General features: G+C 70.7%; 1 protein-coding gene across 11 annotated transcripts; it reads right to left on the reverse strand.

Annotated features, from left to right (window-relative positions):
• Nucleotides 1-19: 19 nt before the first annotated feature.
• HCFC1 (host cell factor C1) lies at nt 20-19,645 on the reverse strand. Of its 11 annotated transcripts, none has more exons than XM_078850056.1 (27): nt 19,510-19,645; nt 16,323-16,519; nt 14,693-14,841; nt 13,691-13,851; nt 13,151-13,359; nt 12,853-12,937; nt 12,680-12,786; nt 12,007-12,186; nt 11,057-11,410; nt 10,685-10,845; nt 10,414-10,611; nt 10,101-10,325; nt 9,756-9,860; nt 9,234-9,453; nt 8,821-8,963; nt 8,596-8,734; nt 8,293-8,513; nt 5,623-7,948; nt 5,095-5,240; nt 4,476-4,878; nt 3,934-4,254; nt 3,328-3,491; nt 2,870-3,007; nt 1,895-2,080; nt 1,467-1,764; nt 1,201-1,264; nt 20-910 (listed from the first exon to the last, which is right to left on the reverse strand). In XM_078850056.1, exons 2-27 carry the CDS (start codon nt 16,501-16,503, stop codon nt 871-873), a joined length of 6,924 nt encoding a protein of 2,307 aa, XP_078706182.1. In that variant the 5' UTR covers nt 16,504-16,519; nt 19,510-19,645; the 3' UTR covers nt 20-870. The 11 variants fall into 11 exon arrangements, with proteins under 11 accessions (XP_078706182.1, XP_078706183.1, XP_078706181.1 ...); XM_078850057.1 differs by lacking the exon at nt 19,510-19,645 and adding an exon at nt 19,346-19,492; XM_078850055.1 differs by lacking the exon at nt 19,510-19,645 and adding an exon at nt 18,778-19,008.
• Nucleotides 19,646-26,626: the final 6,981 nt, after the last annotated feature.

The raw sequence follows: 26,626 nt of genomic DNA on the forward strand, positions 1-26,626 counted from the left end.
GAAACACGCCAGGCTTCCCTTTACTTCAAAAATGTCTTTAATGGTCGAAAATCGCACAACCCGACAGACACAGCACGGGGGCGGGGGGCACAGCGAAATACACTATCATACAACGAGGGGGGCTGCCCGGGGGCCGGGCCTGGAGCCCCCCGGCTCCGCCCCTCGAACTTGGGGGGCACCCCCATGGAATGTCGACCAGGAGGGCACAAGGGGGAGACGCAGGGGCTCCCCCCTAAATGACCCGACTAATTGCTCAGAGGGCATTTAAACCTGTACCGGCCCCCCCCCCCACCGGGGGGGGCCCTATCTTCTGGGGGGCCACGAGCCCCTCCCCCCCGTGGGGTTTTTTTTCGGTTTTTCTTTTTTTCCTAAAAAAATGGTTTATACAAAAAAAGTGTTTCCCAAGGGGAGGCAGGAGCCCCCCTGCCCCGGGGGAGGAGACAGCGGCTCTGATTCGGGGTGGGGGGGTCAAGCTAGGGCCCCCCCTCAAACACCTGTAGAGGGACCCTGCTATTCACAACAGCTACAGCCCCCCCCCTCCTCTACAACTCAGACACTACAAGGGAACTGGGGGGGGTCTGTACAGAGGTGAGAGCTGGAGGGGAGCACCCCCAAATCTGCAGCCCTCGTCCCGCACAACAGTGGGGAGGACAAAAGAACTTCATTCCAGCAACTGCAACATGTAAAAAACCCAATGCCCCCCCCCCAGGCAAATCAGAGTCCAGGGCACCCCGGCCCCCCCTGCAGCCAAGGGTCCGGGGGAGGAGCACGGTTCAGTGACCCCCCGGGCCCACAGTCCGGCCCCAGTGAAATGCGCTTTCCTTGGCGAGTGGGGGCGTGGGGAGCCGGTGCTGAGGCGGGGGGCCTCCTTCACTGCCCGTCGGCCTTCGGCTTCTTTGGAGCAGATTTCCTGGGGGGGAGGGGAACGGGGGGGGGTGAGAGCTGACCGTGGTGCCATGGGAACTAGCCCCTCCAGCCCCCCAGGACCAGTACAGCCCCCCGTGCCCCCCCCCCGTGGAGAAGCCCCCCGCCCGCCGGGACCAGTACAGCACCCGGTGTGTCCCCGGCCACCCCGTGGAGAACCCCCCCATGCCCCTGGGCCCCAGCAGGGTCAGAAGGTTCCCAGGCCCCAGTGCTCCCCCACCCAGCACCACCCACTTTCTCACCCCCTGCCCCGCCAGCCCCCACCCTGGCACTCACATGTCGGGAGAGGAGAGCGGCCGCTTGCTGGCCGGTTTGGCCATGGAGCCGTCCTTACTGGACTCTGCAGCACCGGAGAAGGGGGTTAGAGACTCGGGGAGCATCGCCAGCCCCACTCCCCTGAGAGAGAACCCAGGTGTCCTGGCTCTCAGCCCCTCCCCACTCTGCCAGCTGAGAATGGAACCCCGGCATCCCACGGCCCTGGCTCTGCCCCCTCAGAGGCCCAGGCCCCTGGCCCACCCCCCCCAGCCCCTGGCCCAGCTCACCTTGCAGCCACCGGACCTGGGTGGCGGGCCCGTAGCCCTTCTCGTTACGGGCGGCGATACGGAAGATGATGGCCGGCTTGGTGGTGTAGTCGATGTGGGCGTTGGCCAGGCTGCCCGACTGCACGAGGCACGATGGACTGGGCCCGCAGTAGACCCGCATGAAAGCCAGTTGGGCTGGTGCCGTGCCCTTGGGCTCGCCCGCCTGGGCGCTCTGGATGGCCAGGTACACCGAGTACTCCACGATCTTCCCCGAGGTCACCGAGGGTGGCTCCCACGTCAGGTGGGCCCCGTCAGGGCTCTGCGGGAGAGGGCACCCCGGGGTGAGGGAGTAGGCCGGCGGCCGGCAGGCAGACGAGGGGGGCAGGCCAGCGGCCGGCCGGGCCAGGCCCGGGGGGCACGGCCAGGGGCGAGGGGGGCAGGGCACCCACCTTGCTGATCTTGATGGCGCAGGGCGCACCCGGGAAGCCGGGCAGGCAGGTCTTGAAGGCGGAGATGTCGGAGAAGGGGCCGCGCCCACAGGCATTCAGCCCGGCCACCCGGAACTTGTAGGCCGTGCCCGGCTGCAGCTCCTGCTTCTTCAGCTGCGTGTAGTCGGGGACGGTGCCTGAGTCGTCCTGGGGGACGAGCCCAGAGTCAGTGGGGCCGGGGGGCATCTGGGGCCGTGGCTACCATGGTGGTGGCAGCAAGAGACACGTCACGGCAGCGAGCAGCTGGGCTGGGGTGTAGGTGATGGCGGGGGGGGGGTGCCAGAGGCACACGGACACTCAGAGTGGCAGGGGGCAGGGATGGCATCAGGTCAGGCCGTGGGCCACAGGGACACTCCCGGGGGTGTGTAGGTGTCTCGCTGGGGGGGCAGGCCGTGGACAAGGGGACACATGTTGCTGGGGGGCATGTTGCTGGCTGGGGGGCAGGCCGGGGTGTGTGATGAAGTGGGAATGGCCTTCAGGTCTTCTCTGAATACTGGGTGGGTGCCTCAGTTTCCCCTAGGCCTTTCTTAAGGATCCAGGTGGGGGGATCAGGGGGGTGATGGTCACAGAGCTCTAGGGGGCCGGGGTGATGGGGTCTGCACGGAGAATGGCTGACACCCCGTCTCCTGGGCCCGGGCTGGAGAACAAAGAGATCTGGTGGCCTCCTGGCCCGGGAGAGAGGGGCCGGGGGGGGAGTCTCTGTTTGGGGCTGGCTGGGGAGATGGGGGGAGGCCCACCCCCAAGAGGGGTCCTGTTTCCTGGACCCACAAGCTCTGTTGGGGCCTGTGTTCCTGACTGGCTGAGCGTCCCGGGGGAATGCAGGAGGTGGGGGTGCAGGGCCCTGACTCCCCCACACTTTGACAGGGGGACACTCACGGTGCTGGAGGCAGGCAGAGGGGACACTGTCACTGGGGGGCAGGCGGGGGGGACACTCACGTCGCTAGGGGGCGCGTCATTGAGGGGCAGGAAGTAATGGGTCACCATCATGTTGGTGCCCTTGATGACACCCACGTCGAACCACTGGTTTTCCTTCTTCACCAACAGCTTCTGGGGCTGCACCGAGGGATCCGGCTTCTGGGCGGAGAGAGGGATCAGCCCCAGCCCCTGGGCTCAGACCCCCACGTGCTCGTCCTCGCAGCTCCCCCAGCTGCCTGCCCCATGGCGCAGCCCCTAATGTGCTCATCCTCCCAGCTCCCCCCACATAGCTCAGCCCCCCAGCTCCCTGCCCCATGGCTCAGACCACCATGTGCTCATCCTCCCAGCTCCCCCCACATAGCTCAGCCCCCCAGCTCCCTGCCCCATGGCTCAGACCACCATGTGCTCATCCTCCCAGCTCCCCCCTCCATGGCTCAGCCCCCCAAGTCCCCACCCCTTGGCACAGCCCCTGCACTCACCATGGGGGCAGGCTCAATGCCATTGGCCACCTCGGCCAGGGTGGCAGCCGCCTGCAGCTTGGCTGGGCTGGGCCCCACCACGGGCTGTGGGGCTACGAACGTGTTGGACGGAGCCAGGCCTGGAGGAATGGCAGGAGGGGCACTGAGTGCATCCAGCCCCCCTGCTGGGAGAGAACCCAGGTGTCCTACACCCCCCGCAGCATCCAGCCCCTCCGTACGCCCCCCCCAGTGTCCTGCGCCCAGCCCCTAAGCTGGGAGAGAACCCGGGCGCCCCCCAGTCTGGGAGACATCCCGGGCGCCCTACGCTCACCCCCCAGCATCCAGCCGCCCCCAGCACCCTGCCCCCCAGGAGACATCCCAGGCGCCCTACGCCCACCCCCCAGCCACCCCCAGCGTCCTGCGCCCAGCCCCCCCCGCACCCCCGGGAGACATCCCAGGCGCCCTACGCCCACCCCCCCAGCCACCCCCAGCGTCCTGCGCCCAGCCCCCCCCGCACCCCCGGGAGACATCCCAGGCGCCCTGCACCCCCCTCCCCAGCATCCAGCCCCTCTGTACGCCCCCCTGGCCAGGAGGGATCCCGGGCCCCCTGTGGCCCGGTGCACTCACCCTCGCTGGGCGCGGCGGGCAGGAGGGCAACGGTGCTGCTGACAGCGCTGGCCAGCTCGCTCAGCCCGTTGCTCTCGGCGGCCGGGTCGTTGAGGCTGTCGGCGGGCGCCAGGGCCTCAGTGGGCAGGGGGGCGCCGTGGGGCTGCTGAGCCGCAGCCACCGCCTGGGCCTCCTGCAGCTGCTGCTGCTGCTGCACCAGGGCGGCCAGCTCCTGCGGCGTCAACACGATGGGGATGGCCGTGGGCTGCCCCTCGGGGCCCTCGCCCCCCAGCTCCGCCGGCCCCGTGCCCGCCTCGCCCGTCTCCATGGGCTCCCCCGCACCTGCAAGGCACACAGCTCAGCTGGAGGGTCGGGGGGGCCCCTGTGGGCAGCCCGGGGAGGGGCAGCGGGGTCCAGCAGGGGAGGGGGATAAGGAGGAGCCAGTGGGGGCTGCAGGGACACTCACGCAGGGGGCAGGGGGCCAGCGCGGGGGTCCCGGAGGGCGCGGGATGGCCAGGGCCTGCGGGGCTGGTGAGGGGTTGGGGGTCCCGGCGGGCACTCACCCAGCACGGCTTGTTGGGCCGCCTGCAGCACGGCCTGGATGGCCAGGGCCTGGGCCTCCTCGGTGGCTGCGGCCTGGGCCGCGGCCTCGGCAGCAGCCGTCACCGCCAGCTCCTCGGGCGTCAGCCCCGTCACCAGCAGGGTGGCGCCCGCCTGACCCTCGGCCAGCAGCTCCTGGGGCAGGGCCAGCGGCTCCCCGTCCGGGGCGGGCGCCGGGGGGCCGGCAGGGGGCGCCGGCGGGGCCCGGGGAGGCTCCGGGGGGCCCTGAGCGGGGGGCTGCGGCGGGGCCGGGGGCTCGGCCGGCGGCTCTGGCTGTGGCGGCTCGGGGAGCTGGGGCTGCGCTGGCTCCGGACAGGGGGGCGCCGGCGGCTCCTCCGCGGGGGTCTCTGCCAGTGACGAGATGCTCTGCAAAGGGGGGAGGGGTTAATGCAGCACTTGGGGGTCCCAGCGTGGGCCCCGAGCCACCTGCCCCGCCCCACCCCACCCGCACACTTCTGAGTGCCGGCTTCCAGAGCCCCCCAACTCTACCCACCAGACCAAACGCCCCCCCAGAGCTGAGGAGAGAACTGGGGTGCCCTGGCTCCCAGCCCCCCGCAGCTGCCCGGGGCTCCTGGCTCTCACCGGCACAGCGGGGCCCGGCGCGGGCGTGGACTGCGTCACGGTGGTCACGGCGCGGGTCTGCGCGGCGGAGACGCTGCTGGGGCTGGCGGGGGCCTCACCTTGCGCCCCCTCGGGCTGCCCCTGCCCGTTGGCGCCCGGCGGCTGGTCTGAAAGGGGGCAGAGATCAGAGTCCAGGAGCCCCACGCTCCCCCCATCCCAGCCCCCTGTCCCAGAGCCAGCCAGTGCCCCCCTCCCACAGGGACAGGCCCCCTGTCCCATTCCCAGCCCCCCCCACGTCCCAGAGCCAGCCAGTGCCCACCTTCTGCAGGGATAGGCTCCCTGCCCCATTCCCAGCCCTGATCAGAGCCACTGACCCCCAGCGGGGACAGGCCCCCTGCCCCATTCCCATCCATGGGGCTGGATAAGAGCCAGTGACCCCTAGCAGGGACAGGCCCCATGCCCCAGTCTCTGATCCCACCCAGAGCCCCTACAGGAGACCGGCCCCACGCCCTGCCCCCCAAGCCACCAGGTCCCACCCCTCATGCTCACCGTGGTTGGTGCCCATGCTGGAGGTCACAGTGGTGGCCGTGTGGGTTGTGCCCGTCTCGTGTGTCTCGCAGGGGGGGTTGGAGCAGACGCGTGGGACCGGGTTTGTGGGAAGCAACTGGGGCTGGCTGGGCCCTGCTCCCCCCGGCTCCTGGGGGGCAGGGGAGGGGGGCTCGGTGCCAGCTCCCCCCATGCTGGCTGCCATGGTGGTGCTGGTGGCTGTGTTCTGCTGCGTCTCGGAGGGCGCGCTGCCAGGGGTGTGCTGGGCCCCCCCAGCCTGGCCCGTCCCCACGTTACATGTGGCCGTGGTGGCCGTGTTGGTGGTGCCCGTCTCGTGCGTCTCGCACGGGGGGTTGGTGCACGCTCGCCCGGCGCCCAGGCTGGACGTGGCCGTGGTGGCCGTGTTGGTGGTGCCCGTCTCGTGCATCTCGCACGGGGGGTTGGTGCACACTCGTCCAGCCCCCACAGTGGCTGTGGTGGCCGTGTTGGTGGTGCCCGTCTCGTGCGTCTCGCACGGGGGGTTGGTGCACACTCGTCCAACGCCCATGGTGCATGTGGCCGTGTTGGTGGTGCCCGTCTCGTGCGTCTCGCACGGGGGGTTGCTGCATGCTTGCCCGGCGCCCAGGCTGGACGTGGCCGTGGTGGCCGTGTTGGTGGTGCCCGTCTCGTGCGTCTCACATGGGGGGTTGGTGCACACTTGCCCAGCGCCCATGCTGGATGTGGCCGTGGTGGCCGTGTTGGTGGTGCCCGTCTCGTGCGTCTCGCACGGGGGGTTGGTGCACACTTGCCCAGCACCCATGCTGGATGTGGCCGTGTTTGTGGTGCCGGTCTCGTGCATCTCGCACAGGGGGTTGGTGTACACTCGCCCAGCGCCCATGCTGGCTGTGGCCGTGTTGGTGGTGCTCGTCTCGTGCGTCTCACACGGGGGGTTGGTGCACACTCGTCCAACGCCCATGGTGCATGTGGCCGTGTTTGTGGTGCTGGTCTCGTGCGTCTCGCACGGGGGGTTGGTGCACGCTCGCCCAGCGCCCACGCTGGCTGTGGCCGTGGTGGTGGTGCCGCTCTCGTGCGTCTCGCACGGGGGGTTGGTGCACACTTGCCGGGTGCCCACGCTTGACGTGGCCGTGGAGGTGGTGCCCGTCTCACAAGGGTCATTGACGTGTGATCGCTGCCCAGCCTCCACGTCCGGCGCAACCATCCTCACGCCGCACGGCTGTTCCGTGGGCACGTCTGCTTTGGCTGACATTGTTGTGTGAGTGGCACAAGTCTGTTGGGTTTGGCACGGGGGGCTCTTGGCTGGCCCCGGCCCACCGTCTGGCTGGCCCCGGCCCATGAGCGACCGGGCTGTGGTGGCGGTGTTGGTGGTGTGGGTCTGGTGAGCCTCACAGGGCCGGCCAGCCGGCGCCGGGGATTGTGCGTTGGTGCCAGGCACCGCCGGGGGGGGATTTGCCATTCTGGCACTGCACGGCTGCTCTGTAGGCACGCCAGCTTTGGCCGACATTGTGGTGCGAGTGGCACTGGTGTGCTGTGTTTGGCACGGCGGGTTGGGTGGGGCTACCAGGCCACCATCCGGCTGCTCCCGCCCCATGAGCGACCGGGCCGTGGGGGCCGTGTTGGTTGTGCCCATCTCGTGTGTCTCGCACGGGGGGTTGGTGCACGCTCGCCCGGCGCCCGGGCTGGACGTGGCCGTGTTGGTGGTGCCCGTCTCGTGCGTCTCGCACGGGGGGTTGGTGTACGCTCGCCCGGCGCCCAGGCTGGACGTGGCCGTGGTGGCCGTGTTGGTGGTGCCCGTCTCGTGCATCTCGCACGGGGGGTTGGTGCACGCTCGCCCGGCGCCCAGGCTGGACGTGGCCGTGGTGGCCGTGTTGGTGGTGCCCGTCTCGTGTGTCTCGCACGGGGGGTTGGTGCACGCTCGCCCCGCGCCCAGGCTGGACGTGGCTGTGGTGGCCGTGTTGGTGGTGCCCGTCTCGTGCGTCTCGCACGGGGGGTTGGAGCAGACGCGCACTAACCCACCATTGGGCTGCCCGGCCTCCTGGCCCTCGCACACGAAGTGCACGGGCTGGGTTAGGCCGCCCACGTTGGCCACGACGGTGGCTGTGGCAGTGTTGGTGGTGCCGGTCTCGTGGGTCTCGCAGGGCGGGTTGGAGCACACCAGGGTGACGGTGCCAGGCTGCGGGTCGCCCTGCCCCACATCGGCGATGGTCACCGTGGCTGTGGGCTGCTCCGTGGTGGGCGAGGCCAGGATGGAGACTGGCAGGTCGTGCACTGGCTGGGCATCCACCCCGCTGGGCGTCGTGATCAGCGTCACCTGCGTGGGCTGCGAGACGGGCTGGGGGCCGTGAGACGGGCTGGGTGAGGGGCTGGGGCCGTGCCCCACAGACGCCGCATCCCACTGCCCCCCTGTGCTTGGCACCCCCGCTGCACCCCCCTCCCCCGGACCCCACTGCCCCCCTGTGCTCAGCACCCCCGCTGCACCCCCCTCCCCTGGACCCCACTGCGCTCGGCACCCCCCCTCCCTGCACCCCACTGCCCCCCTGTGCTCGGCACCCCTCTTCCCCAGACCCCACTGCCCCCCTGTGCTCAGCACCCCCCTCCCCGGACCCCACTGTGCTCGGCACCCCCCCACAGCGCCCCACTGGAGGGGAAAGGCCCCGCGTCCGGCGCAGGCCCTACCTGCATGGTGATGGTGGGCGTGCCCAGCCCACTGGCGGCCGTCATGGTGGTCTGCGCGGCGGAGACGGTGATGGCAGCTGGGTTGATCACCTGGCTGGACAGGGTGGCGATGGTTCCCAGCGTGGTGATGGGAGTGGCCAGCGAGGCGTTGGTGCTGTGGCCCCCTGCGCCAGCCAGGCTGGTGGAGACGGTGCCCGTCACGGTGCCCAAGGTGGTGACACCTGAAGGGAGGGAGAGCCGGTCAGTGCCCCGAGCCAGCTCTGCAGCCTGGCCCCTCCCGCAGCCCCCCGCCCGGCCCCTTACCCGTTGTTCCTTTCACCACCAGCGTGGTGACAGTGGGCTTGACAGCGGAGACAGTGACGGGCGTGACCAGCCGCACGCCGCCCATGGGCACGGTGCGCAGGATGGTGCCGGGCTGGCCTGGAGCACCCTTCAGGACCACCTGCCGGGAGGGGAGAAGAGAGGTGGTGAGGCCGGGGCGGTGCCTGGCCCCCTGGCCGTCCCTGTGCCCCCAAACCCCCCACTCACCTGCGTGACGCCCTGCTGCCCGTGGGCCGTGCCCAGCTTGGGCACCGCTGTGATGATCTTGGCGGGGGCGCCCGTGCCTGAGGTCATGACCTTGGTGGTGATGATGGTGATGGGGGACTTGATCCCAGGGCTGCTGGTCACACCTGTGGGGAGCCCCGGGGTGGGGGGGTGTCAGTGCAGAGCTCTGGGACAGCCCCATGGCCACGGAGCCCCCCCCACCCCTGCCCCGCTCCCCAGCAAGGTCCCCCCACGCCTTCACTGCCCCCCAGCCTAAATACCACCCCGTCCCCCAGAGCAGCCAGCCTGGGACGTCTCTGGGTCATTCCCCGCCACCCCTGACAGCCCTTTGCCCCTCCCAATTCAACCCCCCCACGCACCCAGCCTGTCCCCCCCCCCCGGCGGGTGGGCGTTACCCGTGGCCCCAGACTGGGTGATGATGGCCGACATGGGGATGGTTTTGATGATGGTGGTGGTGCCCGGCTTGGTTGTGCTGGGCGAGACGCTGCTGATGCCCAAGATGGTGGGCTTGGGACCGGCGCCGCCCGCCTGCGTGGTGGTGATGATGGTGGTGGGCTTCCCGTCCGCTGACGTCACCAGCTTCAGGATGGTGCCCGCCGGCAGGGGGCCCTTGGTCTGGTGGAGCACAGGGCAGGCAAGAAAGGGTTAACGCAGCTTGGCACTCGCAGAGAGCAGAGCACTCAGGATTCCTGGATTCTACTAAGAAGGAGGGAAGGGACTGGGAGCCAGGACACCTGGGTTCTCTCCCTGGCCCTGGGAGGGGAGCGGGGTCCCGTGGTCAGAGCAGGGGGGACTGGGAGCCAGGACGCCTGGGTTCTCTCCCCGGCCCTGGGAGGGGAGCGGGGTCCCGTGGTCAGAGCAGCGGGCTGGGTCCCGTTCCCAGCGCTGCCCCTCCCCATCTCGGAGGAAGTGCTCACCTGGATGATCTGGGTGACGGGGCCGCTGGAGGCCTGGCCGGTCACGGCCGAGGTCTGCACTGGCTTGGTCTGCACGACCGACATCACTTTGCCCAGGTTAGAGATCTGCCAGAGGAGAGAGAATGAGCAGTGCCCCCACCCTTGGTAGACCTGGCGCCTGCCAGGTATCATGGGATAACCCCCAGCTCTAGGAGGGGACGGGCCTGGGAGCCAGGACTCCGGGGTTCTCTCCCCAGCTCCGGGAGGAGAGTGGGGTCTAGTGGTTAGAGCAGGGGGCCTGGGAGCCAGGACTCCGGGGTTCACGCCACAGCGGTGCTGCCCGGGCCTTGCCCTCCCGGCACTTACCAGTGCGCTGCCCCCCGGCACGGAGATGGGGCTCTTCACCAGGGTGATGGTCTTGGTGACGCCACCCACCACGGTGGTCATGACCTGGGCCTGCTGTGCCACGGTGACCGTGCCCGACTTGTGCACTGTGATGATGGGCCGCGTGGCCGCGTTGGTCGTGGACGATACCGAGGTGCCCACCTGGGCTGCTGCTGTCTTCAGCATTCGGGTGGCCGGGTTACTCACCTGGTGTGGGGAGACGTGCACCCTTAGCAGGACGCCTGGGTTCTCTCCCCGGCTCCAGGGCAGGGTAGCGTGGCCGGGCGTCTCTTACCATGACGGGGGAGGAGGCCACCTTGACAGTGCTGGGCAGCGTGGCGGTGCCCGGGGAGACAGCCACGGTCTTGACGATGGTGGCACCGGCTGGCACGCTCAGCACGGTGGGCGCGGAGGAGGGAGGGATCTTCTGTGTGGCGGCCGCAGCAGCCGCCAGGGCAGCCATTCCGCTCATCTGGGGGCTGCTGCCGATCACCTGAGGGCAGAGGGAAGCGGTCAGGGGCGCCCCACGGGTGGGACTGGGCTCCTCCCCGGCGGAGGGTACTTACCGTGCCCTGGGCGCTCTGCGTGGGCACCACCATGCGCACGCCAGCCGGCAGCGAGGTCACCGTCACCGGGGCCTTGCCCGCCTGGCCGGCCGAGCGCACCGTCACCAGGGGGGGCCCCGGGGGCGCCTGGGGGCCTGTCACCTTCAGCACGGCCGGGACACCTGCCAGGGCAAGGGCAATGTGAGATGGGGAGGGAAACCCCGGCCCCACAACGGGCCCCTGCCACCCACCCCAATGGGACTCTGGGACCCTGCCCCCGCCCCCAGTGGGAGTGCAGGCCCCTGGAAGTCTGGACCCCCGCCCCTCCCCCATGGGAGTCTGAGCCACCCTCCCACAAACCCCCACGGGGGTCTGAGGCCCGGCCCCACTCACCCTGTGTGCGTGCGGGGCTGGCCACGGGCAGGGGCGTGCCAGGCACAGAGGGCAGCAGCTGGATGGTGGTGGTGGGCGTGGGGGCGGCGGCCTGGGGCAGCAGGGTGATGCCCATCTGGGCCAGGGGCTGGCTGGCGGGCGGCGCGGGGGCGGCGGCGGCTGGGGCGGGGCTCTTGGGTGGGTTGGCGGGCACGGAGGGCACCGGGGCAGGGGCAGGTGAGGCGGCCGCCGGGATGTCGTACTTCTGCAGCTGCAGCAGGTAGGTGTCAGCTGTGGGCACCGAGCCCCAGCTCACCTCCAGCGAGTTGGTGTTGGCCCGCACCAGTTGCACCCGCGAGGGTGCCGGGGGTTTCTCTGGGGGCAGAGATGGGGGTCAGGCACGGGCAGCCCTGGAGCCCCCACCCAGCCGGACCCCCCAGCCAGGCATCCCCCCCAGCCCAGCCCCAGATCCCCCAGCTGGCACCCTCCCATTGGGTGCTCACCACCCCGCACCAAGTACATAAGCAGCTTCTCCTGCCCATACTGCCCCACATCTTGGGCCGGGGGCTCCCACGCCCACGGAGGGGGCTCTCCCCCCGGGTGACATCGCGCAGGGCTGGCCATGTGGACGAGCCCCGTCACTGCTGCCTGCATGCCCCTTTTCCAGTTCTCATAGCTCCGTGGGGCTGGGGCGACCAGACCCACCCGCAGCCGCCATGGGCCAAGGGGGAGCCCCCCCGGCAGCCGAAGGAGCCCCCGTCTGCTGAACATGGGGAGTAGCAGCATCCGGAGCCTGCCCGGCGCATCAGAACCCTTCCACGCTGCAGCCCCCCCGGCCCCCCATGCCCAGGAACCCTGCTCTCTGCCCAGCCCCCACCCCAGCCCAGGGATCCTGCTCAGCAACTCTCAGCTCCCTGCACTGCAAACTGACTCCCTGCCCCCGGGAATCCCACCCACGGCCCGGCACTCACCTGTCTCCAGGTACCACAGGTCCTTGCAGCAGACCTGGTTATTCCAGGCCTTGCGGTAGCCGTCACGGCCGCTCCAGATGTAGAGGCGGGTGTTGATGGACACGGCGCAGTGCCCTGCCCGGGCCCGCGGGATGTTGTCCTCCAGCGTGTCCATGAGGATCGGCTCCCAGGCCATGGAGTCTGTGGGGAGGGGGGCAGCTCACCCTGGGGCCCAGGGGGTCTGGCTCCAGCAGGGGTGAGGCAGGTTGAGGCAGGCCAGCGTGTGGGGGAGGGGGAGCCGGGGGGGGCCCTTACCCAGGTTGAGGCAGGCCAGCGTGTGGGGGAGGGGGAGCCGGGGGGGGGCCCTTACCCAGGTTGAGGCAGGCCAGCGTGTGGGGGAGGGGGAGCCGGGGGGGGCCCTTACCCAGGTTGAGGCAGGCCAGCGTGTGGGGGAGGGGGAGCCGGGGGGGGCCCTTACCCAGGTTGAGGCAGGCCAGCGTGTGGGGGAGGGGGAGCCGGGGGGGGCCCTTACCCAGGTTGAGGCAGGCCAGCGTGTGGGGGAGGGGGAGCCGGGGGGGGCCCTTACCCAGGTTGAGGCAGGCCAGCGTGTGGGGGAGGGGGAGCCGGGGGGGGCCCTTACCCAGGTTGAGGCAGGCCAGCGTGTGGGGGAGGGGGAGCCGGGGGGGGCCCTTACCCAGGTTGAGGCAGGCCAGCGTGTTGGTGCACTTCCACTCCTTCTCGTGCGTGGCCACTTTGACGTCGTCCATGACGAGGGGCACCCAGCCCCCGAAGACGTACATCCTGGGGGGAGGAGGGGGTCAGAGCTGTGCCATGGGGGGCAGGGGCTCGGGGGGTGGGGGGGCTTACTTGTTGCCAATGGTGGTGGCGGAGTGCAGGCTGCGGGGGAGGGGCGCCACGCCGCTCAGACTGGGCTTGTTCCACGTCAGCGTCTCTGTGGGGATGAGAACAGACACCCTGAGACCCGGCCTGCGCCTCCCTCCCCCCTGGCGTCCAACCCCCCCGCCCACGGAGCCAGGAGAGGACCCAACGGCCCCCCCCGCATCCCTCCCTGAGTCCAGAGAGAACCCCGGTGTCCTGATTCCCGGCCCAGCCTCGTACACCCTCCCGCTCCCGGGAGAGAGCCCAGGCATCCTGCCAGCCGTACCGATGTCCAGCGTCCAGAGGTCGCCGAGGCGGCAGCCGCTCATGCCCCCGTAGATGACGAGCTTGGATTTCTTATTGTCCCTCTCGGTGTACACCACGGCGGTGTGGGACTCGCGGGGCGGGGGCAGAACCCCATACGTGATGGGGATGTCCCAGGCCACCACGCCGGAGCCGGGGCGCAGCTCCAGGATGTACAGGTCATTCAGGTACCTGCGGGGGGGCGGGCTCGTCACAGGGGCCGGGACAGAGCTGTGACCTGCACTGCCAGATCTCACAGCTAGAGGGCAGCTTCTCCCCACAGCCAAGCACAGAACCCAGGCGTCCTGGCTGGAGAGGGCACCAGACACCTCCCTGGCCTAACCCGAGCTGGGAGAGAACCCAGGCGTCCTGGCAAACCCCCCTTTCCCCCCCAGCCAGAAGAGAACCCAGACATCCTGGCAAACCCTTCCCCACCCCGGAGCCGGGAAAGAACCCAGGCATCCTGGCGATCCTCCTTCCCCACCCCGGAGCCGGGAAAGAACCCAGGCATCCTGGCACTCACCTGGGAATGTTGTTCTTGGGGTCCTCGCTGTCGTTTGCCAGCCCCCCAAACAGGTAGCACTTGTTGCCCACGAGTGAGAAGCTGTGGCCCAGGCGGGGGCAGGGGGGCGGCCCATTCTTGGGGGTCTTGGCCTTGAGTCTCTTCCACTCCCAGCGGCTGGCCTGCAAGGGGGGGGTCCCAGCGATGGGGGTGGGTGGGTGTGTGCCATTGCAACGCAGCCTTCTTCTCCATCAGTCCAGCCCGGACATGGAAGCAAGGTCTGGGGGGGCTCTGCTCAGAACCCCACTCCTCCCCGCTCCTGCACATCCCACCCTGACCCCACAGCCCTCCCAGAGCTGGGGAGAGAACCCAGGAGTCCGGGCTCCCAGCCCCCCGCCCTGCTCTGACCCACCCGACACCCCTCCCCTCCCAGAGCGGGGAGAGAACCCAGGAGTCCGGGCTCCCAGCCCCCCGCCCTGCTCTGACCCACCCGACACCCCTCCCCTCCCAGAGCGGGGAGAGAACCCAGGGGTCCGGGCTCCCAGCCCCCCGCCCTGCTCTGACCCACCCGACACCCCTCCCCTCCCAGAGCGGGGAGAGAACCCAGGGGTCCGGGTTCCTTGCCCCGCCCTGCTCTGACCCACCCGACACCCCTCCCCTCCCAGAGCGGGGAGAGAACCCAGGGGTCCGGGCTCCCAGCCCCCCGCCCTGCTCTGACCCACCCGACACCCCTCCCCTCCCAGAGCGGGGAGAGAACCCAGGGGTCCGGGTTCCTTGCCCCGCCCTGCTCTGACCCACCCGACACCCCTCCCCTCCCAGAGCGGGGAGAGAACCCAGGGGTCCGGGCTCCCAGCCCCCCGCCCTGCTCTGACCCACCCGACACCCCTCCCCTCCCCGAGCGGGGAGAGAACCCAGGGGTCCGGGCTCCCAGCCCCCCGCCCTGCTCTGACCCACCCGACACCCCTCCCCTCCCAGAGCGGGGAGAGAACCCAGGAGTCCGGGCTCCCAGCCCCCGGGCCCTACCTGCAGCTCGTAGAGGTCGCTGCTGTACTTGCCATACTCCACCATGCCCCCGAAGACCAGCAGCCGGGTGCCGTCGCACACGAAGCCGTAGGCGGCGCAGCCGGGGGGAATGTCGCCCCGCACGGCCGGGATGAACCACTGGTTGGTGGCTGGGGGGGAAGCAGGGTCTGAGTGGGGGGGCGGGGGAAGCACCACGTGCCCCCTGTCGGCCAGGGTTCCCCTCTCCCCCACCCCCGCCAGCAGCTCCAGCAGGGGCAGAACAAATACCGCCACCTGAACCCAGGCGTCCGGGATTGGGGGGGTACAGAACTCCGAGCAGCGGGGGTCGAACCCAGGCATTCGGGAATGGGGGACACGCTCGGGGGGAGGGGGAGACACAGAGCTCTGAGTAGGGTGGGTCGAACCTAGGCATCCGGGTCACACTGACATTGGGGTGCCCCTGTCGCACTGGCCACTGCAGCCCCTGCCCCGAGAGCCCAAATTGGTCATTGTCGCCCCTCGATCCCAGACAGGAAACTGAGGCAGGGAGCAGGGAAGGGACTTAGCCATGGTCACACAGAGAGCCTGCAGCAGAGAACCCAGGAGTCCTGGCTCCCAGCCCTGCAGCTCTAACCATCAGACCCCACTTCCCTCCCAACAGAACTCAGTAGTCCTGCCCCCCACAGCCTACCCACCACCCTCTGCTTCCCCTGCACCTGGGCTGTGGGAAAAGGAGCCACCTGGCAAGCGGCTTCCTGAACGAGACTCTAGAGACAACCCCCTAAGAGTGGGACAGTGGGGGTGGGGGGAAGGGGAGCCCAGACTCCTGGGTTCTCTCAAAGAAAAGAGCACAAAGAAGAGTTGGTGCGGGGAGGGGCTGGCACCCCACTGGGAAAGCCCCATGCCAAATACGCGGGAGGATGGATGGACGGACAGCAGAGCCCTGCGTCTCCCCCTCCAACCCAGCACCCCCCCCCAGAACACCCTAGGCTTGCCACAACCCCCACACCCCAGGAGCACACGGTGCCTGTGGCTGGTACAAGGATGGCATTTTCCTCACTCTCTCCCAGTGTCCCCCCCCCACCCGCGGGCAGGCACCCCGCAGCGCCTCCTCCCCCCCACGGGCAGGCTCCCCCCCCCACCCAGAACCCGCTCCCCTCCCCCCCACGGGCAGGCTCCCCCCCCCGCCCAGAACCCGCTCCCCTCCCCCCCACGGGCAGGCTCCCCCCCGCCCAGAACCCGCTCCCCTCCCCCCCACGGGCAGGCTCCCCCCCGCCCAGAACCCGCTCCCCTCCCCCCCCACGGGCAGGCTCCCCCCCCGCCCAGAACCCGCTCCCCTCCCCCCCCACGGGCAGGCTCCCCCCCGCCCAGAACCCGCTCCCCTCCCCCCCCACGGGCAGGCTCCCCCCCCGCCCAGAACCCGCTCCCCTCCCCCCCCACGGGCAGGCTCCCCCCCCGCCCAGAACCCGCTCCCCTCCCCCCCACGGGCAGGCTCCCCCCCGCCCAGAACCCGCTCCCCTCCCCCCCCGGGCAGGCCAGGGTTAAAGCAGCCACCGCGGCAGTATTTGAAAGTTGAATTGGGCGGAGGAGGGTTTTGCCGCCAAGCGGGGGGGGGCTGCCGGCGGGGGGGCGCTCGGGCCGCGGCCCCCACCTGTGTTGTAGACGTGCAGCTCGTCGACGATCCCCTCGTTGCCGCCCCCGAAGACGACGATCAGCTCCTTGATGGCCACGGCGCGGTGGCCGTGGCGGGGCCGGGGCACGGGGCCCGACCAGCCCACGACCCGCTTCCAGCGCGGCTGCAGCAGCGCGGGGCCGCCGGGGGCCGCCGCCATGGCCCCGCTCGCTCTCCTGCGGGGGGGCGGGGGCGTCAGGGGGGGCGGGGGGGCCTCTCGCCTCCCGCGCCCCCGGGGGGAACGGGGCGCTCAGCCTCCGGGGCACTTGCCGCCCCTCCCCCCGCCCCCCCGGGCCGGGGCACTTGCCGCCCCTCCCCCCGCCCCCCCGGGCCGGGGCACTTGCCGCCCCTCCCCCCGCCCCCCCGGGCCACTTGCCGCCCCTCTCCCTGCCCCCCGCCCCGGGCCACTTGCCGCCCCTCCCCCCCCGGGCCACTTGCCGCCCCTCCCCCTCCCGGCTCAGCGCCCGGCCCTGGGAGCCGCCATCTTGTGCTGCCGGGGGAAAATGGCGGCCGCGGAGAAGGAGCCGCCGCCTCCCCCCGGCCGGCCCCAGCCCCGCGCGCGCCGCTCGCTCTGACCCCTCCCGGCCTCCGGCCCCGCGGTGGCGCCCAGCCCCAGCCCCGCTGTACGGCACCGGACGGGGGCGGGAAGCGGCTCCTGGACGCCAGGCGCCTTCACGCCGCCCTGGGAGCCGCCATCTTGCGCCTGCTGTGTGAGGGGAGCCGCTCTTCCTTCCTCCTGCCCGGCTCGGCCGGGGGCGGGGCGCGCCGTACGGACTCCTCCCACTGGGCGCCGCCATCTTGGGGGCGGGCTCGCTGGGGGCCGCCATCTTGGGCGGCGGGACAGCCCCTCCCCCCACGGCTAGGGGGACCCCCCTCCCCACAAATACAAGCCTGTACGGCACGCATGGGCGCCGCTATCATGGGCGGGAGGAACATCCCTCCCTCACTCTATCACTGCCCCCCCCACAGCTAAGGGGACCCCACCCCAACATCCCCCCAAGTACAAGGTTGTACCATGGGCATAGGCGCTGCCAGCCAGGATGGGGAAGAAAGCCCAAGCCCCTTGTAGTTTTATTCCCCTCCCAGCTGTTAAGAACCACTGGGTGCCTCAGTTTCTTCCGCTAAAGGGGAGCCCAGCTCCCAAAACTAAAAGGGAACATGGCTGGCTGGGCATGAGCATCGCCATGGCCATCTGGGGGTGGGCTCGCTGGGCGTCAACAGCTGGGGTAGAAGGAAAGCCCCTCCTCCCCGCGTCTTGTCTGTTTTAAAATACAAACATCCCCAAGACGTCAACACCCCGTTATCTATCCCAGCAGTTCTCACGCGGGAGCCCAGGGCCGCGAGCAGCTTTCAGAGGGAACAACCCAGGCAGACCTCAGACTCTATGGGGCCCAGGGCAGAAAGGCCAAGCCCCTGTAACTGAGCTTCAGAGAACCCCCTCTGGTGTGGGGCCCCAGGAATTGCCCGGCCTGCTGCCCCCTAACACCAGCCTGGGCTTTTCCCTGTAGAACAGCTGTGGTGACACCAGTGGGCCGTTCCGTTTTATAGCATGTTGGGGGGGCCGCAGAGAACCCCGGCCATGCCCTGATCTCGGCTTGACGTGCTGGCGGCCATCTTGAACAGAAAAACCCTTTGTTATTTTTAAGCCCATCTACCCCCAGCTGAACTCCCCCTCCCCCACTCGCTCCCTGATGGTCCCCTTTGGGATTATGGGGACCCCCACCCCAAAACACAAGGCCCTACTTTGAGCTCAGCTTGAAACAAGTGCAGCCATCTTGGATGGGAAATACCCCCTCCCGCTCCTGAATGGAAAACCTCCCGCTCTGGCAGATAGGGCCCCCACCCTGAAATGCGAGGCCTCAGGGCAGGCCCTACTTGGCATGAGCACCGCCAGCTCGGTTGGAAGGAGACTCCCCCCCACCCCTTGGCCTCTTTACTTCTTAAACCCACAGAGCCCCCGTGTCAACCACTGCTTCATGCCTCAGTTTCCCCCACCCCAAAATGCCAGGCTGGGCCATCTTGGATGGGGAAACCAACCCCCTTCCAAGCTGCTCCCTCCCGAGTGCTATCCCCCAGGGGTGCCTCAGTCCCCCCGCAGAGCCGCGCAGGCAGCTTCACTCTGCCCCTCCCCCCACGTTCGCCTCCCATGGGCGCCGCCATCTTGGATACTAAGACTCCGCCCTGCCTTGAGGTCCGCGCTCGCCCCGGTCAGCGCGCCGCGCAGGGCGGGGTAGGGAAGGGCGGGGCCGCCTACCCCAAAACCAGAGCCGCTGTACGGCGGGCTACCTCAGCCGTGGGCGCCGCCATCTTGGCAACGCCCTCCCATGGGGGCCGCCATTTTGGTTCCCTCCCCCATTGGGAGGGGAACAAAGGGGAAGCCCAGGGCTGGGAGTTCATGGGGGCGGGGATCGAGCTGGGCTTTGAGCTGCCTCACTTTTCATTTCACGCTGTCTTGGGAGCGGCCGTCTTGGATTCCTCCCCCCAATGCCCGGACGTGACTCTTCTCAGAGCTATTCAAAATGGCGCCAACAGAAATGCCCGGATGAGCCTGCCGCTTGCATAACGATATCCAAGAGAGCGGCCGCTGAACCAAGATGGCCTCCCGCTCAACTACCCGGATGAAGGCGGATCAGTGGGACTACCTATCCAAAATGGCCACTGTCTAAATGCCCGGATGTACCTGTCCTATTTGTACAATAGATCCAATCGGGCGCCCCGCTCGATGCCCGGATGTGGTAAGCATTCTCCAAGATGGCGGAGCCATGGATGCCCGGATGTACGCCATCCCACTTTGTGGCATACAAGATGGCGGCTTGCTGAGCAGTATGACAACATATCACCAGGATGGCGACCGTCGCGAAAGGACCCAAGATGTCGCCCTCATTAAATGCCAGGATGTCGCTCCCTCAGCGGGAGAGAAAGAAGATGGCTGCAGCCGCCCTCAGGTACCCGGATGCACCCCCGCCGCGAAGGCCAGAGCATGATGGCGAGCTGTTACTTACCCGGATGTTAGTTGCTTTTCAAGATGGCGGCCTAAGTGCGTGGATGTGGCCGTTTTTGAAGATGGCGACCACCTCCTACCCGGAGGTGGCTGTTCAAGATGGCGGCCGAAGGGCCCACCTGCCGTTGCTACGCGACCGAACGCTTAAAGGGCTTACACTAATACCTGTGCGCAGCAGTGCGCTGACTCCAGTCGCCGCGGGCGGGGCGGGAGGTCTACCTGCGGCGCGGGGAGGCGGCGGATGCCAGCCCCCTGGGAGCCGCCATTTTGGACCCTTCTCCTTCACACCAGACGAAAGATGGCGGCGTCTGTACGACCCGGATGTGATGTCTTTTACGCGTGCGCAGAATGGTCTCCGTTTCGCCCCACGCTCAAAGACACATGCGCTTAGTGTTCATTCCGCCCAGCGTTCCCATTGCTCAGGCGTATCCTGGGGCCCAAACCTGGCGCGTGCGCAACACAATCCTTGCTTTTCCTCTGCGCATGCGTACCCTTTTCCTCAGGCTTTTTTCGTCCCGTGCCTCCCGCACGAACGGTTGTTTCAGTACCCGGATGTTGGCAGACCTTTACCCTCCCCCGCCCTCATCGGGCACTCCGACCCGACACGACACGACACGACACGACACCCACTTTCCCTCCCCCTTCCCCTCAGAACGCGCCCCACGGCCACGGCCCGAGCCCCCCGCCGAGCCCTCCGCCCCACAGCTACCCACTATCCCTCCCCCTTCCCCTCAGAACGCGCCCCACGGCCACGGCCCGAGCCCCCCGCCGAGCCCTCCGCCCCACAGCTACCCACTATCCCTCCCCCTTCCCCTCAGAACGCGCCCCACGGCCACGGCCCGAGCCCCCCGCCGAGCCCTCCGCCCCACAGCTACCCACTATCCCTCCCCCTTCCCCTCAGAACGCGCCCCACGGCCACGGCCCGAGCCCCCCGCCGAGCCCTCCGCCCCACAGCTACCCACTATCCCTCCCCCTTCCCCTCAGAACGCGCCCCACGGCCACGGCCCGAGCCCCCCGCCGAGCCCTCCGCCCCACAGCTACCCACTATCCCTCCCCCTTCCCCTCAGAACGCGCCCCACGGCCACGGCCCGAGCCCCCCGCCGAGCCCTCCGCCCCACAGCTACCCACTATCCCTCCCCCTTCCCCTCAGAACGCGCCCCACGGCCACGGCCCGAGCCCCCCGCCGAGCCCTCCGCCCCACAGCTACCCACTATCCCTCCCCCTTCCCCTCAGAACGCGCCCCACGGCCACGGCCCGAGCCCCCCGCCGAGCCCTCCGCCCCACAGCTACCCACTATCCCTCCCCCTTCCCCTCAGAACGCGCCCCACGGCCACGGCCCGAGCCCCCCGCCGAGCCCTCCGCCCCACAGCTACCCACTTTCCCTCCCCCTTCCCCTCAGAACGCGCCCCACGGCCACGGCCCGAGCCCCCCGCCGAGCCCTCCGCCCCACAGCTACCCACTATCCCTCCCCCTTCCCCTCAGAACGCGCCCCACGGCCACGGCCCGAGCCCCCCGCCGAGCCCTCCGCCCCACAGCTACCCACTAACCCTCCCCCTTCCCCTCAGAACGCGCCCCACGGCCACGGCCCGAGCCCCCCGCCGAGCCCTCCGCCCCACAGCTACCCACTATCCCTCCCCCTTCCCCTCAGAACGCGCCCCACGGCCACGGCCCGAGCCCCCCGCCGAGCCCTCCGCCCCACAGCTACCCACTATCCCTCCCCCTTCCCCTCAGAACGCGCCCCACGGCCACGGCCCGAGCCCCCCGCCGAGCCCTCCGCCCCACAGCTACCCACTATCCCTCCCCCTTCCCCTCAGAACGCGCCCCACGGCCACGGCCCGAGCCCCCCGCCGAGCCCTCCGCCCCACAGCTACCCACTATCCCTCCCCCTTCCCCTCAGAACGCGCCCCACGGCCACGGCCCGAGCCCCCCGCCGAGCCCTCCGCCCCACAGCTACCCACTAACCCTCCCCCTTCCCCTCTGAACGAGCCCCACGGCCACGGCCCGAGCCCCCCGCCGAGCCCTCCGCCCCACAGCTACCCACTATCCCTCCCCCTTCCCCTCAGAACGCGCCCCACGGCCACGGCCCGAGCCCCCCGCCGAGCCCTCCGCCCCACAGCTACCCACTATCCCTCCCCCTTCCCCTCAGAACGCGCCCCACGGCCACGGCCCGAGCCCCCCGCCGAGCCCTCCGCCCCACAGCTACCCACTATCCCTCCCCCTTCCCCTCAGAACGCGCCCCACGGCCACGGCCCGAGCCCCCCGCCGAGCCCTCCGCCCCACAGCTACCCACTAACCCTCCCCCTTCCCCTCAGAACGCGCCCCACGGCCACGGCCCGAGCCCCCCGCCGAGCCCTCCGCCCCACAGCTACCCACTATCCCTCCCCCTTCCCCTCAGAACGCGCCCCACGGCCACGGCCCGAGCCCCCCGCCGAGCCCTCCGCCCCACAGCTACCCACTAACCCTCCCCCTTCCCCTCTGAACGCGCCCCACGGCCACGGCCCGAGCCCCCCGCCGAGCCCTCCGCCCCACAGCTACCCACTAACCCTCCCCCTTCCCCTCTGAACGCGCCCCACGGCCACGGCCCGAGCCCCCCGCCGAGCCCTCCGCCCCACAGCTACCCACTATCCCTCCCCCTTCCCCTCAGAACGCGCCCCACGGCCCGAGCCCCCCGCCGAGCCCTCCGCTCCACAGCTACCCACTATCCCTCCCCCTTCCCCTCAGAACGCGCCCCACGGCCACGGCCCGAGCCCCCCGCCGAGCCCCCTGCCCCACAGCTACCCACTATCCTTCCCCCTTCCCCTAAGAACGCGCCCCAAGGCCCGAGCCCCCCGCCGAGCCCCCTGCCCCACAGCTACCCACTATCCCTCCCCCTTCCCCTCAGAACGCGCCCCACGGCCCGAGCCCCCCGCCGAGCCCTCCGCCCCACAGCTACCCACTATCCCTCCCCCTTCCCCTCAGAACGCGCCCCACGGCCCGAGCCCCTCGCCGAGCCCCCCGCCCCACAGCTACCCACTATCCCTCCCCCTTCCCCTCAGAACGCGCCCCACGGCCCGAGCCCCCCGCCGAGCCCCCCGCCCCACAGCTACCCACTATCCCTCCCCCTTCCCCTCAGAACGTGCCCGATGGCCACGGCCCAAGCCCCCCGCCGTGCCCCCTGCCCCACAGCTACCCACTTTCCCTCCCCCTTCCCCTCAGAACGCGCCCCACGGCCCGAGCCCCGCGCCGAGCCCTCCGCCCAACATCTACCCACTATGCCTCCCCCTTCCCCTCAGAACGCGCCCCACGGCCACGGCCCGAGCCCCCCGCCGAGCCCCCTGCCCCACAGCTACCCACTATCCCTCCCCCTTCCCCTCAGAACGCGCCCCACGGCCCGAGCCCCCCGCCGAGCCCTCCGCCCCACAGCTACCCACTATTCCTCCCCCTTCCCCTCAGAACGCGCCCCACGGCCCGAGCCCCCCGCTGAGCCCCCCGCCCCACAGCTACCCACGATCCCTCCCCCTTCCCCTCAGAACGCGCCCCACGGCCCGAGCCCCCCGCCGAGCCCCCTGCCCCACAGCTACCCACTATCCCTCCCCCTTCCCCTCAGAACGCGCCCCACGGCCACGGCCCGAGCCCCCCGCCGAGCCCCCTGCCCCACAGCTACCCACTTTCCCTCCCCCTTCCCCTCAGAACGCGCCCCATGGCCCGAGCCCCCCGCCGAGCCCTCCGCCCCACAGCTACCCACTATCCCTCCCCCTTCCCCTCAGAACGCGCCCCACGGCCCGAGCCCCTCGCCGAGCCCCCTGCCCCACAGCTACCCACTTTCCCTCCCCCTTCCCCTCAGAACGCGCCCCACGGCCCGAGCCCCCCGCCAAGCCCCCTGCCCCACAGCTACCCACTATCCCTCCCCCTTCCCCTCAGAACGCGCCCCACGGCCCGAGCCCCCCGCTGAGCCCCCTGCCCCACAGCTACCCACTATCCCTCCCCCTTCCCCTCAGAACGCGCCCCACGGCCACGGCCCGAGCCCCCCGCCGAGCCCCCTGCCCCACAGCTACCCACTATCCCTCCCCCTTCCCCTCAGAACGCGCCCCACGGCCCGAGCCCCCCGCCGAGCCCTCCGCCCCACAGCTACCCACTATCCCTCCCCCTTCCCCTCAGAACGCGCCCCACGGCCCAAGCTCCCCGCCGAGCCCCCTGCCCCACAGCTACCCACTTTCCCTCCCCTTTTCCCTCAGAACGCGCCCCACGGGCACGGACCGAACCCCCCGCCGAGCCCCCTGCCCCACAGCTACCCACTATCCCTCCCCCTTCCCCTCAGAACGCGCCCCATGGCCCGAGCCCCCTGCCCCACAGCTGCCCACTATCCCTCCCCCTTCCCCTCAGAACGCGCCCCACGGCCCGAGCCCCCCGCCGAGCCCCCTGCCCCACAGCTACCCACTATCCCTCCCCCTTCCCCTCAGAACACGCCCCACGGCCCGAGCCCCCCGCCGAGCCCTCCGCCCCACAGCTACCCACTATCCCTCCCCCTTCCCCTCAGAACGCGCCCCACGGCCCGAGCCCCCTGCCCCACAGCTACCCACTATCCCTCATCCTTCCCCTCAGAACGCGCCCCACGGCCCGAGCCCCCTGCCGTGCCCCCTGCCCCACAGCTACCCACTATCCCTCCTCCTTCCCCTCAGAACGCGCCCCACGGCCCGAGCCCCCCGCCGAGCCCCCTGCCCCACAGCTACCCACTTTCCCTCGTCCTTCCCTCAGAACGCGCCCCACGGCCCGAGCCCCCCGCCAAGCCCCCCGCCCCACAGCCACCCACTTTCCCTCCCCCTTCGCCTCAGAACGCGCCCCACGGCCCGAGCCCCCCGCCCCACAGCCACCCACTTTCCCTCCCCTTTTCCCTCAGAACACGCCCCACGGGCACGGCCCGAGCCCCCCGCCGAGCCCCCTGCCCCACAGCTACCCACTATCCCTCGTCCTTCCCCTCAGAACGCGCCCCACGGCCACGGCCCGAGCCCCCCGCCGAGCCCCCTGCCCCACAGCTACCCACTATCCCTCCCCCTTCCCCTCAGAACGCGCCCCACGGCCCGAGCGCCCCGCCGAGCCCCCTGCCCCACAGCTACCCACTTTCCCTCGTCCTTCCCTCAGAACGCGCCCCACGGCCCGAGCCCCCCGCCAAGCCCCCCGCCCCACAGCCATCCACTTTCCCTCCCCCTTCGCCTCAGAACGCACCCCACGGCCCGAGCCCCTCACCGAGCCCCCCGCCCCACAGCTACCCACTATCCCTCGTCCTTCCCCTCAGAACGTGCCCTACGGCCTGAGCCCCTCGCCGAGCCCCCCGCCCCACAGACACACACTTTCCCTCCCCCTTCGCCTCAGAACGCGCCCCACGGCCCGAGCCCCCCGCCGAGCCCCCTGCCCCACAGCTACCCACTATCCCTCCCCCTTCCCCTCAGAACGCGCCCCACGGCCACGGCCCGAGCCCCCCGCCGAGCCCCCTGCCCCACAGCTACCCACTATCCCTCATCCTTCCCCTCAGAACGCGCCCCACGGCCCGAGCCCCCCGCCGAGCCCCCTGCCCCACAGCTACCCACTATCCCTCCCCCTTCCCCTCAGAACGCGCCCCACGGCCCGAGCCCCCCGCCGAGCCCCCTGCCCCACAGCTACCCACTATCCCTCCCCCTTCCCCTCAGAACGCGCCCCACGGCCCGAGCCCCCTGCCCCACAGCTACCCACTTTCCCTCGTCCTTCCCTCAGAACGCGCCCCACGGCCCGAGCCCCCCGCCAAGCCCCCCGCCCCACAGCCACCCACTTTCCCTCCCCCTTCGCCTCAGAACGCGCCCCACGGCCCGAGCCCCCCGCCGAGCCCCCTGCCCCACAGCTACCCACTATCCCTCCCCCTTCCCCTCAGAACGCGCCCCACGGCCACGGCCCGAGCCCCCCGCCGAGCCCCCTGCCCCACAGCTACCCACTTTCCCTCCCCCTTCCCCTCAGAACGCGCCCCATGGCCCGAGCCCCCCGCCGAGCCCTCCGCCCCACAGCTACCCACTATCCCTCCCCCTTCCCCTCAGAACGCGCCCCACGGCCCGAGCCCCTCGCCGAGCCCCCTGCCCCACAGCTACCCACTTTCCCTCCCCCTTCCCCTCAGAACGCGCCCCACGGCCCGAGCCCCCCGCCAAGCCCCCTGCCCCACAGCTACCCACTATCCCTCCCCCTTCCCCTCAGAACGCGCCCCACGGCCCGAGCCCCCCGCTGAGCCCCCTGCCCCACAGCTACCCACTATCCCTCCCCCTTCCCCTCAGAACGCGCCCCACGGCCACGGCCCGAGCCCCCCGCCGAGCCCCCTGCCCCACAGCTACCCACTATCCCTCCCCCTTCCCCTCAGAACGCGCCCCACGGCCCGAGCCCCCCGCCGAGCCCTCCGCCCCACAGCTACCCACTATCCCTCCCCCTTCCCCTCAGAACGCGCCCCACGGCCCAAGCTCCCCGCCGAGCCCCCTGCCCCACAGCTACCCACTTTCCCTCCCCTTTTCCCTCAGAACGCGCCCCACGGGCACGGCCCGAACCCCCCGCCGAGCCCCCTGCCCCACAGCTGCCCACTATCCCTCCCCCTTCCCCTCAGAACGCGCCCCACGGCCCGAGCCCCCCGCCGAGCCCCCCGCCCCACAGCTACCCACTATCCCTCCCCCTTCCCCTCAGAACGCGCCCCACGGCCCGAGTCCCCCGCCGAGCCCCCCGCCCCACAGCTACCCACTATCCCTCCCCCTTCCCCTCAGAACGCGCCCCACGGCCCGAGCCCCCCGCCGAGCCCTCCGCCCCACAGCTACCCACTATCCCTCCCCCTTCCCCTCAGAACGCGCCCCACGGCCACGGCCCGAGCCCCCCGCCGAGCCCCCTGCCCCACAGCTACCCACTATCCTTCCCCCTTCCCCTAAGAACGCGCCCCAAGGCCCGAGCCCCCCGCCGAGCCCCCTGCCCCACAGCTACCCACTATCCCTCCCCCTTCCCCTCAGAACGCGCCCCACGGCCCGAGCCCCCCGCCGAGCCCTCCGCCCCACAGCTACCCACTATCCCTCCCCCTTCCCCTCAGAACGCGCCCCACGGCCCGAGCCCCTCGCCGAGCCCCCCGCCCCACAGCTACCCACTATCCCTCCCCCTTCCCCTCAGAACGCGCCCCACGGCCCGAGCCCCCCGCCGAGCCCCCTGCCCCACAGCTACCCACTATCCCTCCCCCTTCCCCTCAGAACGTGCCCGATGGCCACGGCCCAAGCCCCCCGCCGAGCCCTCCGCCCCACAGCTACCCACTATCCCT

Source organism: Lepidochelys kempii, chromosome 23, assembly GCF_965140285.1.
Source record: "Lepidochelys kempii isolate rLepKem1 chromosome 23, rLepKem1.hap1, whole genome shotgun sequence".
Taxonomy (NCBI): Eukaryota; Metazoa; Chordata; order Testudines; family Cheloniidae; genus Lepidochelys; species Lepidochelys kempii.

Excerpts from the sequence above, each read along its gene's own strand:
- HCFC1 (XM_073321745.2), bottom strand. The coding sequence starts at position 17,170 with ATGGCGGCCCCCAGCGAGCCCGCCCCCAAGATGGCGGCGCCCAGTGGG. Across the intron at positions 8,735-8,820 it reads GGCAGCAGGGCGTCACGCAG|GTGGTCCTGAAGGGTGCTCC; the intron begins GTGAGTGGGGGG and ends CCCTCCCGGCAG. Across the intron at positions 1,765-1,894 it reads GCGCCATCAAGATCAGCAAG|AGCCCTGACGGGGCCCACCT; the intron begins GTGGGTGCCCTG and ends CCTCTCCCGCAG.